The 14,683-nt window shown below is 38.1% G+C and overlaps 1 protein-coding gene and 1 pseudogene across 2 annotated transcripts; both read left to right on the top strand.

Annotated features, from left to right (window-relative positions):
* Positions 1,735 to 6,077, top strand: LOC107630569 (pyruvate dehydrogenase (acetyl-transferring) kinase, mitochondrial). Of its 2 annotated transcripts, none has more exons than XM_016333752.2 (6): positions 1,735 to 2,265; positions 3,666 to 3,924; positions 4,036 to 4,216; positions 4,348 to 4,495; positions 4,609 to 4,822; positions 5,579 to 6,077. In XM_016333752.2, the coding sequence occupies exons 1-6, from the start codon at positions 2,017 to 2,019 to the stop codon at positions 5,635 to 5,637; spliced, it is 1,110 nt and encodes a 369-aa protein (XP_016189238.1). In that variant the 5' UTR covers positions 1,735 to 2,016; the 3' UTR covers positions 5,638 to 6,077. The 2 variants fall into 2 exon arrangements, with proteins under 2 accessions (XP_016189238.1, XP_020974638.1); XM_021118979.1 differs by lacking the exon at positions 1,735 to 2,265 and adding an exon at positions 2,564 to 2,732.
* On the top strand, positions 13,103 to 14,306 carry LOC107633255 (annotated as a pseudogene).

Below are 14,683 nucleotides of genomic sequence, written 5' to 3'. Positions count from 1 at the left end.
TGAACCCAGATGTCTTGCTATCCTCTCAGATTTTACCTATCAAGGGGGGCCCTTGGAAGGATATCTGCCAGATACAGTTCACGAGTCAGCAAATAAGACAGAAGATAATTACTGGGCTGGCTATGGAGGTTGGTGATGGAAGAGGGACTCGATTTTGGGAGGATGTCTGGCTGCGTGGTGGTGCTTTGAAAGTCCAGTTTCCGAGGCTCTTCTCAGTGTCAAACCAAAGAGGATCTTTTATAGGGGATTGCGGGTTTTGGGATGGGGCTGAGTGGATATGGAACTTCCAATGGAGGAGAGAGCTATTCCAATGGGAGTTGGACCTAGTAAACCAGTTGCATGATGCATTAAGACTGGTAAAACTGGCTCATGGTAGTGAGGATCGAGTTGTATGGAAATTTGATAAACAAGGGATATTTTCTACTAAATCTTTTATGCAGGTAATCCAGGAGGACAACCTTCCAGAGGATATAACAAGCTACAACTTTACAAGGACAATTTGGAAAGGTTTAGTTCCACCAAGGGTGGAACTGTTTGTCTGGTTTGTATTGATTGGTAGGATAAATACGAAGGAGAGGCTGAATCGGCTGGGAGTTATCCATCAGGAAGATTTTATATGTGTGTTTTGTAATAAGAGTATTGAGTATGTGCACCACTTGTTCCTTGGCTGTGATTTTTCTTGGCAGGTTTGGTGTGCTTGGTTAGCATTTGTTGGAAGGCAATGGTCATGCCCAGGGACGCTAAAAGAACATTTTATAACTTGGACAGAGATGTCAGCTAGCAAGGAGGAGCGTAAGAGGTGGTTAATGGGATTTTGTGCGATTATCTGGAACATCTGGCTAGAAAGGAATAGAAGAATTTTTCAAAACAAGGGAAAAGGAGTTGCTGAGGTCATCCATATGTCTGTTATGAACTATAAGGAGTGGTTAGGTGGAGACCCTTTTTGTTGTTGATGGCAATGCCGGAGATGACAATGGGATAAACAGTAATTTTACTTGGTGTTGGATAGCGTAGATTATGTTCTTTTTGGTTTATCTACTAGTGTTTGCTCCACTTGATGTGTTGAGCTTTTTTTCTTTCAAAAAAAAAAAAAACGATTTCAGAGCTTGATATAAAAAAATAATGAAAATCGAAAATAACAAAGAAAGAAAACAGAGAGAAAAGCACGTAAATGAAGAAGGAGAAGAAGAGGAAGAGGAAGAGGAAGAAGAATGTGCAGCAAGAAGAAGAAGAAGGTACAGTGAAATTGTGCAGTAACGGTTGAAGAAGGAGAAAGAGAAAGCAAAAAACGAAAGAAAAGAAGAAGAAGAGAAAGAGGAAGAAGAATGTGCAGTAACAGTTCAAATGCGTTAATATAATGACTTGTAAAAACTTGTATAAAAAAATGCTTGTATGTGGAGAATTTCTCCTTTTATAATATTCTTAAAATGTGTATATCAAACATAAACCACTAATTAATTTAATTATTTTGATAGTTAACAATTTGGGTGAAGTAATATTAGACTTTAGGCATGTGTGTGAAGTTGAAAGCTGAAGAAAGTGAGCGATTAATCAATGAGCGAGCCCAAACCCGAAAGCATGGCTTAGAAACCACATCTTCATAGCCGTAGCAAGGGCTTATCTTGACACGTGTTAGAAGCACAGCTCATCTCATTCTCTCCAACTCTCGAAGGAGGCAAGGACCATCCCACAATAGAGTTATATCATTATTCTTAAAATATTCAATCTTCTATTATAAAAAAATTAATTATTTTAATATTCAGTTTCCCGCACCCTCTTGATTCATTGTACTCATTCATCGTTTCATTTCACTAACCCTCTCTTTCTCGCCCATCTCTACAAAGCGGTTATTACTTTACATATCAATAATGTGAATGGCTTAATGCTATCGTCAATTTGGGGGTGACAGTTTTCTCTCTAATCCCTCTATGATCATATAGAATTGTGTGTTTGCCTTGCATGCTGGTGGTGGTGGTTGTGCCAATACATCAGTAGGGGGTGGTGGTGGTGGTGGTGATGGCGGCGAAGAAGGCGACGGAGACATTCTCGAAGACGGTGATAGAGGAGGTGCACCGATGGGGATGCATGAAGCAGACAGGTGTGAGTTTGAGGTACATGATGGAGTTCGGGTCCAAACCCACTGACAAGAACCTTCTAATCTCTGCTCAATTCCTTCACAAGGAGCTTCCCATTCGGATTGCAAGAAGGGCTATTGAGCTTGAGAATCTCCCTTATGGCTTGTCCCATAAACCTGCCATTTTGAAGGTTCTTCTATTTCTTCATTTTATTTTATTTGAATCTTATCTTTCCTTTCCTTTCCTTTCGATTGGATGTTGTCTCTAACACAGAAAACAAAGACATGTAAAAAGATCTCTAAAGCTTGGAGATCGAGAAAGTCATAAAGTGAGGTTAATCATCATTAAATTTGTAACTTCCATCGTAATTTAGCTTCAATGTCTTAGTTTAAGAGTGATTAGCCCTCATATTAACCCTTATTTTACTATTTTATCAATCTCCTCGTGTTAGAAGAGTTTGATCCTGAAAACTGGTTTTGATAGTATAGAGATGCAGAGCTTTTTTGTCTCGGAATCAAAGAATCCTAAAAGTGGAGATAGAAAATATACGACTCAGCCCTCTCCGAAATCGGAAGGTCTTCGAGGCTCCGCGGGCGAATTCCGGGAAGAAACGGAGGCAACATAATGAGATTTGAACATAGGTTCTTGGGTTCACTTGTAATAAGCTTAACTTTGTGACAAATTCACCCTCATTCCGTTTTGCCTTTTAGGATAACTGTGATTACTTGCTCTTGTCTGTTTTATGGGGAAGGATGTTTCCGATGCTTACTTTTGTTTCTTTGTTGCAGCAGGCGTGAGCATTGAGATTTAAGAAGTTGGCTCTCTTTTAGAAGCTATTTTTCCCTTTTTTTTAACAAAAAAGACAAGTAATATAGTTTGTGATTAACATTACAGTATAAAATTGTAGATTAGATTCCTGTCTACATTGTCTGCCCTGTCGTGTTTATGGATAACCTTGTCTCTTTAAACCTTACTATACAATTTTTAATTAGGATTTGGGAATATAAGCATGTGACTGTGTGCCATTTACTTGTATTGTTTGGAATTGTTAAATTGTTTGAGTCAAATGATGTTGGGGAAAAGGAAAAAGTGGTTTTTATTGAATCATGTTGACTTTTTAGGCCAGTGTTTGATGGTATGGGTTTAAATTTGATACTAAAAATTTTCTTTCCAAGTTTGCTACTATGGTTGTGTGGTTTGATCATTATATACACTAAAGTAGTATCCGTCCCCGATTCATATTTATTTCCAGAATGGGGGTGTTATTTATAATATTCAGGGTTTCCTAAGGCATTAGGAGTGGTCTAGTTGCGATGGTTTTAGGTAGTCTCCATGGGGTACTAAATATTGTCATTAGTGTATCGAAAGGAAAAAATAAATTCAATGATTCTCGATGGTGACAGATATTGTAAGTGATAACAGCTTGGGTGACATAGGACTCGTGATGTTGATTTATGGTACTCTTGGAGTGATGTAAATTGTATTGATGTGTTTTGTGGTTTTAGCAACTTGCTGTGTAGAACTTGGTTTAAAATTAACTTGATGCTTTCTATATGTTTATTGAACTTTTTTACTACATTATGCTTTTAGGTAAAGGATTGGTACCTTGATTCTTTCCGTGATCTCAGAGCCTTCCCTGAGATCAAGAGTATGAAAGATGAAAGAGCTTTCACTGACATGATTAAGGCCATCAAAGTGAGACACAACAATGTGGTGCCGACAATGGCCTTAGGTGTTCAGCAGTTGAAGAAAGGCATGGATCCAAAGATTGTTTATGAGGATCTTGATGAGATTCATCAGTTCCTTGATCGTTTTTACATGTCGAGAATCGGAATTCGAATGCTTATTGGTAAGTTCAGGAAACACACTGTTTCTTTCTATATAACTTTAAGCTGGCTCTTTGCGGCTAACATAAATCATAATATTGTTTGTATGCGTGGTGTACTTTTGTCGGTTTCAGGGCAGCATGTTGAGTTGCACAATCCAAATCCTCCTCCTCATTGTGTGGGTTATATACATACAAAAATGTCTCCTGTGGAAGTAGCTAGGAATGCCAGTGAGGATGCACGTTCCATATGTTTTCGTGAATATGGCAGTGCTCCTAATGTCGATATTTATGGAGATCCGGATTTTACATTTCCGTGAGTTAGACAGTTCTTACCTCCACAAATTCATTTCGTTTTGTTTTGCTGTCGTTTATTTGCAAAACTCTTGCAAACTTATTTCCCTGGGCTCATTCTCCCTCTTCACAAACGTAATGTTTACATGATAGGTATGTTCCAGCTCACTTACATCTTATGATGTTTGAGCTGGTTAAAAACTCACTGCGTGCTGTCCAAGAGCGTTTTATGGACTCTGACAAAGTTGCACCACCCATTAGAATAATCGTTGCTGATGGATTAGAGGATGTTACTATAAAGGTACCTAGTTTGAATTGCACAGCATGATTTTATATCGGCTCTATTCTTTCTGGGATTTTTGGTCTTTGTTGGGGAATGCTATGTTGAAGGTGTTCGATTAAATGGTATTGTAGGTTTCTGATGAGGGAGGTGGCATACCAAGGAGCGGTCTCCCAAAAATTTTTACGTATTTATATAGTACAGCCAAAAACCCATTGGATGAGCATTCAGATCTTGGAGTAGCTGATAATGTGACCATGGCTGGATATGGATATGGGCTTCCTATTAGTCGCTTGTATGCTCGGTATTTCGGAGGTGATCTTCAAATAATATCTATGGAAGGATATGGTGAGTAGAGTTTAACTATCATTTCATTTTATTATCCTTTTTTGTCTTATTTATTTCCTTCTAGATATGTTCTTATATAAATACAAGTTTAACACGTCATCTTTAAGCACATACAGACAATAAAAGTGAGTTTCACTTACTTTACTGAAGATATATTCAGTTATTCACTATTCATGTATTCCACTAACTTTTATGCGAGTGTGCACAAAACTGACATGTTACACTTGAGTCTATACAAGAATTTCTCTTCCTTCTAATTTTCTAAAATTGTAGCATTTAACAACTGTTAACCCCTCTTGACCTATTCTCCATTTATATGGGATCAATTACAATTGATATGATGCACCTGTGTCAGCCGCACTTTCCATGGTTACAAATTTTCCTAGAGTTTTTTTTTGAACTAAAAGAATAGTTGGTGACTTGGTGCTGTTGTCGAACTACCTTTCTATATTTTGTGTGTGTGTGTGTGTGTGTGTGTGTGTTAGAAGTATATGGAAACCTAATAAACTGTGAGATGATATTATTAAAAGTGAATTATATAAATGGTTCAAAGACGGATATGATTGAATTATTTGGCATTTCTATGTTGTGTAATTCATATAGTCTATTTCGCCTAGTGACACAAGGCTAAGCTGTTACCCATATTACACTGAATTTCGTAGTGTTCTAGTATTTTTTGGTATTCTGCAATCTGTTTATTCTTTTTTTATTTTGCTTGCTTCAAGTTCAACAACAATTTGTTTTGATTATTCACAGGGACTGATGCATATCTCCATTTGTCTCGTCTGGGAGATTCACAAGAACCCTTGCCCTGAAAAGAGAGCCATTTGCAATTCATTCTCACTCCAAGAGTTACGGTTAGTGACTCAAAGCAGTATCGTTCTAGCATAACTCCCTAATCAAGTGTCAAAAGGGACTACTATTTGCTGGCATTTTTATTTTTAAGATTCTAATAAATTGAAACTTGTAAATATTTCCTACTTGTACTACGCTTGTGGATGATGATTATGTTCCTTCTTTGCCCACATTTTGCTTGAGGAATTCGTTGTCTACTTGCTTATATCTATCATGGTCCTTTTATCTTAAGAAGAAATTCAAGCGGATTATGTATCGACATAGCTTCAAGAATTCTGGCCATTATTTGGTTCATAGTTATAAAAGTTCGCTTGGATTGGTTGGTTGGACAACTGAAAAGTGCTCCGGCCACCCAGCCTGTCTAAGTTACTCTACAAGATCAGACTTGTCATTGAATCGATCAACTATATTATTTGAACACAAAATATATGCTAATAAATCTGTCATTTTTATAAAATAATGTTAAAATACAAAATACATATGGAAAATGTGTTGAATATATGTATTTATATTATAGCTGTTAGAACTGAATCGGTAATCGAACCAGTCAAGTTACTGGTTTATTGGTTCATTTGTTCAACCAATGAATTTTTTTTTTTTTTTGTGATTGAAAAATTAAAATAACCAAGCAGAAAAGAAAAACAAAGTCCTAAGGGACTAAGAAGGTGTAGCGCGATTCCATTGAATAATCATCTCAAACTCTTTTGGAGGTACTGGAAGCTCTACATGCTACGAATGTAATCTCAACACCGTCTTTGTCATGATATTCGCCATTGTGTTTGCATCTTGCAGGATCAAGTGTAACATTCTATCACATAGAGCTTTACATCTATGATGTAAAACAGAGGTGGTGTAGCGCTATGACTTCTAAAAATAAAAACTTATATATAATATAGTTAAAGAAGATTTATTCTAGGAGCCTTTGAAGAAAAGGTGGCGAGGCGCTATGACTTCTAAAAATAAAAACTCATATATATAATATAGTTGAAGAAGATTTATTCTAGGAGCCTTTGAAGAAAAGTTAAAATCGAAAACGGTAAAACGAAAAGCGCAATACTCACGACACGTAAACGATAATCAGAATAAGATAAGAGAAGCTAACATAGATATAATCGAAAGAGAGTTTTAAGGTACAAATATCAAAGCTCAAGACTCGACTTGCGAAGATAAACCGGCCTGAGCACATAAGTATATATATACATATATATAAAAGAATCCAAAATAAGCCCAAAATACAGAGTTACAGAACCTATTTCTCCAAAATAACCTCTAAGAGAAAGTTAATAAAATAAATAACTATTTGTACCCATGAGAGATGAAAACGCTGATATTTATACCCATGAAGGCTCGAAACTAATCTTGTACCCATGATAGATGCCTTCCGTGTGACAAAAGTGCCCTGACTTGGTTCTGAGCTTGGTTTGTGGGTTTCCGATCCTACGTGGCACTCCCTCCCTTATCTTCAACCCCTCTCTCTCTTACTCACATACTCTCTCTCTCCAAACCCCACTCTTCACTCTTCAAACCCCACTCTGGCCCCTTCTTCCTCAACACTCGCTCCCTCACCATCCACTCCGTCCTTCACGCCGACAAAGCCATCCTCTTCTCCCTCCCCACCACCTCTGACCCATTAAGGACACCCTCCTCACTCTCATGCTTTCCAACCACTCTTTCTTCATCCTCACCTTCTCCACCTCCCCTTCCTCTTTCGCACTCCAAATCCGGGATGGTACTTCTCAACCATCTCTTCATACCGGTCAACCAAGCCAGCCCAGTAAGTAGTAAGAATTCTCAAGGAAAACAGCATCATCATCGTCCCCCTCATCTTCATCTATCTCTTCCCCAGACTCATTCTCCTCTTCATCAATTATGGAAAAAAAAATTCAAACTTTGAAAAAAATCAGGCACTCCACAAATTAGTAACACAAAAAATCAAAATGAAGAAGAAAAGGACCCGCGATTGAGGAACGCAGATATGAACGTGTTGGTAATATTTATTTACCAAATAAATGTTCTAATTTTTAACATCTCTCTCTTTCTCTGAATACAATTATTCAATTAAGCTAAGCAAACGAAGCACCCATCTTTGTACAGAAGAGAGAGAGAACAAAGAAGAGATTGGAGTTTCCCTCAAAGGCACTAATGATGTCATCGCTGTCAATCTCGGGGAGCACCCACTCCTTCTTGGACCAGACGCCGGAGCCGTAGGGCCAGGTGGTGCAGCCGACGCGGGAATCGAAGAGGTTGCGCTAGTACTCACCGTCGAACTTCTTGAGGGCGGCCATATCGTGCTGGACGTCGAGGAGGCCGCCGGATTGAGAGCGGTAAACGATCTCATCGAGGGAGTAGGACTTGGTGGAGGAAGGGTCGGCATTGATGGGGACGTAGCAGGCTGAGAAGAGGTTGTCGTGGGTGATGTTGTTGCGACGGGCTTCGTCACGGATGTTCTCGTCGGCAGGGCGGCGCTGCTTGGGGGAGGTGAGAGGAGTGGTGGGCTGGGATTGGGCCTTGATAGGGAAGTGGGTGGGCCTGGGCCTAGGGGGTTGGTGGGTTTTGAGGGGAAAAGGGAAAGATGCGTGGAAGAGGGAGGTAGAAGAAGCAGCAGCCATTGAGGGATTTAGAGTGTGAAAGATGAGAAAGCAGCTCCTTTTTTGTGTTTTGTTCTTCTCCTTCATCTTCTTCCAACTTGAAGAACTGCTGCGACTTCCAAAATTTGCATCAGAGTTAAATCTGCGTGGTGACATTGCTGGGGTTATGAGTTATTTCTGGGTGCGCTTGAATTTCACCAATATTTCATTTTGGGGGTATGATTCGAATTGGGGAAGAAGATGAGCTAGGGTTTTCATTTCAAGAATTACCTTCATATAGAAACATTCAAATCCACGTAGACAAGGTTTTGGGAGGTTTGGAGAGCCACGTAGGGTCCTACAAACTCGAAGCAAGTGCCAACCCAAGCCAGGCTATTTTTGTCACACGGAACCCATCTCTCATGGTTACAAAGTCAGTTTCCATCTACGATGGGTACAAATGTCAGCGTTCTGAACTCTCATGGGTACAAATGGTCATTTATTCAAAGTTAATACATCAAATACATAAGCAGTGGAGATAAAAGTATCTATATATATATATATATACATATATCCAAAATAAAGCCCCAAAGACAAGGATCTCCACTATCAGAAGCTTCTAGCATGCCTCAACGAGGTGCCTTACGTCCTGCATCTGAAAACCACAAAATATGTATGGAATGAGAACCGAAGATTCTCAACATGGTAACGGTGCCCACATAAAAAACATATAAGGTCCCGGGAAAGCCGAAGGCAATCCTAGAACTTCCGACAATAGATTCAAATTTAAAACTAACATTGTAAACCATAAACAGGGTGAGGTATCTAAGGCTTCTTGTTTCCATCTCAAATCCTAACTTAACCCCTAAGCTCATCATCCCTTTCTCCAATCCTCCGAAACACCGATGCACAGACAAACAAAGCAGATAAGGCAACCACAAGTAGATATTCAAATATAGTAAATAAAGCAAATAATCATAGATATTCAAGTAACCAAACCCAAGTAATGCAAAACCAAACAAGTCACATAAATACATATGATGCATGCCTTTCCTACTGGCCGTGAGCTCACGTGTTGGTTTCTTTGCCAGAACCCGACACATCCGGTAGCTAACCCGGATATCATCCTCTTGAAAACCGGTGAGCGGTACACCATCACGAACCCACCATTGTGAGTGGTACACCACCACGAACCTCACAAGATCTTCAATTGGAAAAACAAAACACACATGTGGGTGGTAAACCACCACGAATCCCGCATAACATCCTCTTTTAAAAACATATGAGCGGTACACCACCACGAACCCCACATAACGTCTCGATACTGGACAAGCAGTAAGCCACCATGAACCTTGCCAGGTCAAGCTCAAAACAATTTCATTTTCAAATTCATTATAAATCATTCATTCATATCCATTCATTATCATTCAAAATGATTCACTAAGGCCAGGTTCATCATATACATATCACATTTACATACTTTTCAAACTTTTTTCATCTCCAAGTTACTACTCTTTCCTACTTTCAAATCACTATTTAACCTACAACTGAGGTTTAGGGGCTAAAAGAATAAAAATAGAGGTTTAGAGGTTGAAAATTACATTTTAAAATACACAACTTATAGGGGTCACGCGTACGCGTGGGAGTACAATTTGCCCATCACGCATATGCATTACCTCATCCGCGTACGCATGCATGCCAAACAGAAACGTCCATCTGCATATGGAGGGGTTTGCATACGCATGCATTGCAGATTAGTCAAAAATGGTTAAGTATGTAGAAATTCAATTTTACACACCAAACTTCCGACGCGCATAACTTTCTCGTTTTAAAAGATTTTTCATCCGTTCTTCGAAAACGTAAACTTAACCGACCCAACTTTTATATGAAACATGTTTGAAATAATTTGGGAGTCCGAAAGCTAAGTTATGACTCGCCAAAGTTCAGCCAAAAATCAATCTCCACAAAATTTTCACAAAATTTCTAAACCTCAATTTTCACAATACTTCAATTCCATTATTTTTAAAACTTACCCAACCACAACAAACTAAGTCCCAACATTACTCAATACACCAATTGTACTAATTTTACAAATATAGTCACTTTCTCACAATAATTCAATCTCAACAACAATATAATCTAATACCAACAACTCACATATCCATATACATCATCGTCATTATCATTATCACATACATCATCAATTATCTCTACCAAATACAATACCAACACCACAACACTCCTCAATATACTTACTTCCCATCTTCACCAAGTTATCAATCCAACAATTCAGGTTCAAAACAACAAATCAATAAACATAATCGTTATCATTTACCAACCTTCACATACAGTAATACACATCACAACATCACAACCTCAAGCAAAATCTCAACATTACTAACCAATATATATATTAACTAAATCTCAATCACCAACCACATCAATAATTCAACTCTTATCTTACAGTCAACTAACCTACATTTTCACGACACATTATATTTTAATTACGAGAAACCGAAACCATACCTGAACCCATTTCCTCGTATAGCCCAAAGACACTCAAGGTCTCCAATCCTCAAAGTTCCATAGCCCCAAGGTCACTCCGAACAAAATTCAACCACCAAGATACCCAATTCAAGCTCCCAATCTCTTCAAGAGTGTTCCACAATCATATATTCACTACCTAATACACATTACCACTTCCACATACAAAAATTCAACACCCAACATATAAATCCAAGAATCCACAAGGTTTAAAGAGTCCTTACCTCACCCGTGCCTCAATTAAACAAAACTCGTTAATCCATCAAGTTAATTTGGCCCTAGAACATCAATTTAACCAAAATCTCAATATCCAATTCATATAATTTTCAAAAATTAGGGAAGGAAGAACTGAGATTGAATCTGAGACTTCCTTACCTAATTGACCATTGGACTTTGTAGAGCTCGACGTTACAGTCTCGTGGCCACAAACGGTGCGACGATCAGAGCTTCGGATCAAAAGTTATATGAAGTTGAAATCTAGCTAAGGGTTTGCATATTCTTCCTCTCTTCTCCCTCTAAGTTTTCAGTGTATGTGTATGTGTGTAATGGGAAAGAGAGAGTTGAAGCTCTTTCATTTTATTAAATTTGAGTTGGGCCTTGGACCCAATACAGACTCGGTTCGTCTGATTCGGCCCGTTCGGCCCAATTTTAGGCCAAATTTTTTAAAATTAGTATCAAAATTCTTATTTTAATTAGTTCTACCTCACTAAACCATAAAATTCTATTTTCTAATTTATTTGATTAATAATTAATTTACTGGCTAATCATTTACTAATTTATCGGATTTTACATCAAGCAAAAATCAACACGTCACTTTCAAGTCATGATATCTCTAACTTTAATCACCAAAATAACTACACACCCGGCATTATCATAAGAATTGTTAACAAGAATGAAAGCTTCCAGACAATCCATTTCGCCAATCATATCTCTTTGCTCTAAGTTCCAAGCTAAAAGAAATCCTCTCCAAATAGCAAATAATTCTCCTTGAAGAATATTGCAGTTCTCTATTGTACCCAAACAGCCTCGTTGTCAATTTTTGTTCCATTATTTGTTAACATAGGCAAAACCAATCCGATCCTCAGAATTAGAGTAACTAGCATCACAATTGATTTTAAAAGTACCGATCGAAGAAAGAACCCAAGAGCAACTAATCAAAGAAGGAATAGAAATTCGTTGCAATTCAAAGACATTTCGAAGCTCCTTCTCGAAGGCTAACGCCATACGAGCCACTTTAAAAGGAGGTCAAGATTCATGATTGTTAAAAATCTCATTGTTTCTAGCTTTCCAAATCCACCACAAACTAGAAAATAATCTAAAAGGATGCTCTTTGCTATGGGACAAGAACCAGTTCTTCAAATCCAAAAGATGACTGAAAATCTCTAGAGTCCGCCAAACAAACTGAACTTTTTGGGCAATCCCGAATATAGTAGAAAATTGCTTTCTGACAATTCAAGTAACAGGGGCAACTATATGTAGGTAAAAGGCCTCTCCTGAGACAAAAAATAGCAATGGGCAATGCCTCTCGCAGACAAAGCTAAGCAAAAAAATTGATCTTTTTCGGAACAAGCTGACGTCAAAGTCAAAGGCAGTTTCCTCTCTCCTCCCATCCAAACATCTTCTTGTAGAACCATAAATAGCCATTACGAGTATCATAAATATTAACCGCCCCAGCAGACCAAGTCCAACCTACCATTGAACCCGCTTGCACATCCGGATTGTAAGAGAGAATGCTTTCAAGCAAAAAATAAAAAACAAAAAAAATAGTAAAAAAATCTTAAATTAAAATTTAATATATATTAAATAAGTATATAAAATTCTAGTATTTTTATAATAAAAACTTTTAATTTTATTTTTATATTAAAGTATTTTATATTTATTATCTAAAAAAATTATTGTGTGATTTTACTATATAACTAAATTAGTATATAAAATAACAAAGAATAGCTGAGTAACAAGGGAAGCATGCAATATAAGGAGGATATAGGTTCAAATTACATCATAGTTTTGGAATTTTCTCTCGAACGATTCGGTTTGACCAATTTTTACTGACTTTGACTGATTTTTATCCTTAAACAGTTCTGGAATTAGACTGAATCGGTTAGGGATCCGGTTCGCTAGTTTTTCGGTCGAATTAGTTGGTCTGATTTTACAATTATGATTTATACATAAATATTTAATAGCTAATTTACCACACCACCTTCACCCAATCACATTTCTAACCCTAACCCTCTTCACCCAGCCACCACCCCTCTTTTCCTTTCTAATCTTAAATCCCACCACTACCCTCTTCATCCAGCCACCACCCCTCTTTCCCTTTCTAACACACTCTCACTATTACTTCCTACTCAGTCCCCACCACTGCTTCAATGGCTCCTTGCCACACCCTCCTCTCTTTCATCCTCACAGTCACAGCAACACTTGCTGCCGCTTCGCCGGAGAAGAAGAGCACCTCGGCAGAGAGAGTTTCAACGACCGCAACCTCGGCCCTGTTCTTCCTAACTGGAAAGAAAAATTAGGGAAATAAATGGCAGAGGAGAAATACAAAACCCTAGAGGTAGTAGAGAAGAACCCCAAATCATGGGTGTTCCACCTTTACTTGAATCGTCCGAGACAACGCAACGCTCTGACGCATGATTTCTTCACTGAGTTCCCCAAAGCCCTGTATGTCCTGATTTCTTCACCATTAACGCTAGTATCCATGGCGCTTGTATCGGTGGTGCAATTGACATCGTGACAGCCTGTGACTTAAGGTATTGCACGGAGGACGCGTTCTTTTCGATGAAGGAGGTTGATTTGGCCCTGGCTGCCGATCTCGGTACCCTTCAGAGACTGCCATTAATTGTTGGCTACGGTAACGCCATGGAGTTGGCCTTGACAGCTCGCCGGTTTTCCAGTTCTGAGGCTAAGCAGTTGGGCCTCGTTTCTCGCGCTTTTCCTTCCAAAGATGACCTCGATCAAGCTGGTAGCTGCGTCGCTGGAAGGAACTTCTCCGCCGCCTTGTGCAACCGAAAGATTATTAGAGCTCGCTATTTCTCCGCCGGCTACGAGGCCACCAATGGCAAGATGAATGACACCCTTGAGTACCGTTCTCCCAGGGACTCCGATGGCCATGGCACCCACACCGCTTCCATCGAGATTGAGAGAGAGAGAGGAGGGGGGAAGAGATGATAGTAGTAGTGGTGGAGAGAGGGGTAGTTTAGGAATTTATTTAGGTGGATAATAACTTTATATGAAACTGATAATTACGAGTGTGTATAACCTTAGGACCATTAAATTCGTAAACAATCCTTGGGATGCCGGATGCATATCTATTTAAGGATATCTGTGAAAGGTTGCGGAATGGGTATTTCCAACGTTGCTTAAGAATGTCATTCGGTAATTCAAATAACCCTTCAGATCAAATTCATGGTTCTTGGTTTGCATATACTAACATAATCAAATACAAGTAAAAATACAAAAACACGGCGATAATTTATTGGTGGTTGAGCTTTCAGTGTTTATAAAAGTTTGATTAAGGAAACCGATTATAATATTGCAAAAACATTCGATTATTCTATTGTAAAAGTTTGATTTAGTGATTGGTTACATCTTTTTCTTACAATAGACCTTAAAAAATATAGAAATGATATATTTAGGTTTTAGAGACTATTAGGATAAAATATTAAAACAGACTAAATTTTAATTTCGTTTTTAATATTTAAAATATTTTTGTCTCGCATCTTACATAATTTTTTTTTATCGTTTTTTCACAATAAATTTTTTTTTTCAAAAATACTAATTTCCTCCATTATCATCTTAGAAATCGCAACAATTAAAATTGTGGTAATTATAGTGATAATTGCAATAAACTTAAGAGTAAAATTGGCAGTAAGAAAAAAAAAAGATGATCATT

This window comes from Arachis ipaensis, chromosome B03, assembly GCF_000816755.2.
Source record: "Arachis ipaensis cultivar K30076 chromosome B03, Araip1.1, whole genome shotgun sequence".
NCBI classification, from domain to species: domain Eukaryota; kingdom Viridiplantae; phylum Streptophyta; class Magnoliopsida; order Fabales; family Fabaceae; genus Arachis; species Arachis ipaensis.
Note: the sequence above shows the minus strand (reverse complement) of the source record. Positions and strands in the feature narration are given on the sequence as shown.

Excerpts from the sequence above, each read along its gene's own strand:
- LOC107630569 (XM_016333752.2), top strand. The coding sequence starts at position 2,017 with ATGGCGGCGAAGAAGGCGACGGAGACATTCTCGAAGACGGTGATAGAG. Across the intron at positions 2,266-3,665 it reads ATAAACCTGCCATTTTGAAG|GTAAAGGATTGGTACCTTGA; the intron begins GTTCTTCTATTT and ends TTATGCTTTTAG. Across the intron at positions 4,823-5,578 it reads AATATCTATGGAAGGATATG|GGACTGATGCATATCTCCAT; the intron begins GTGAGTAGAGTT and ends GATTATTCACAG.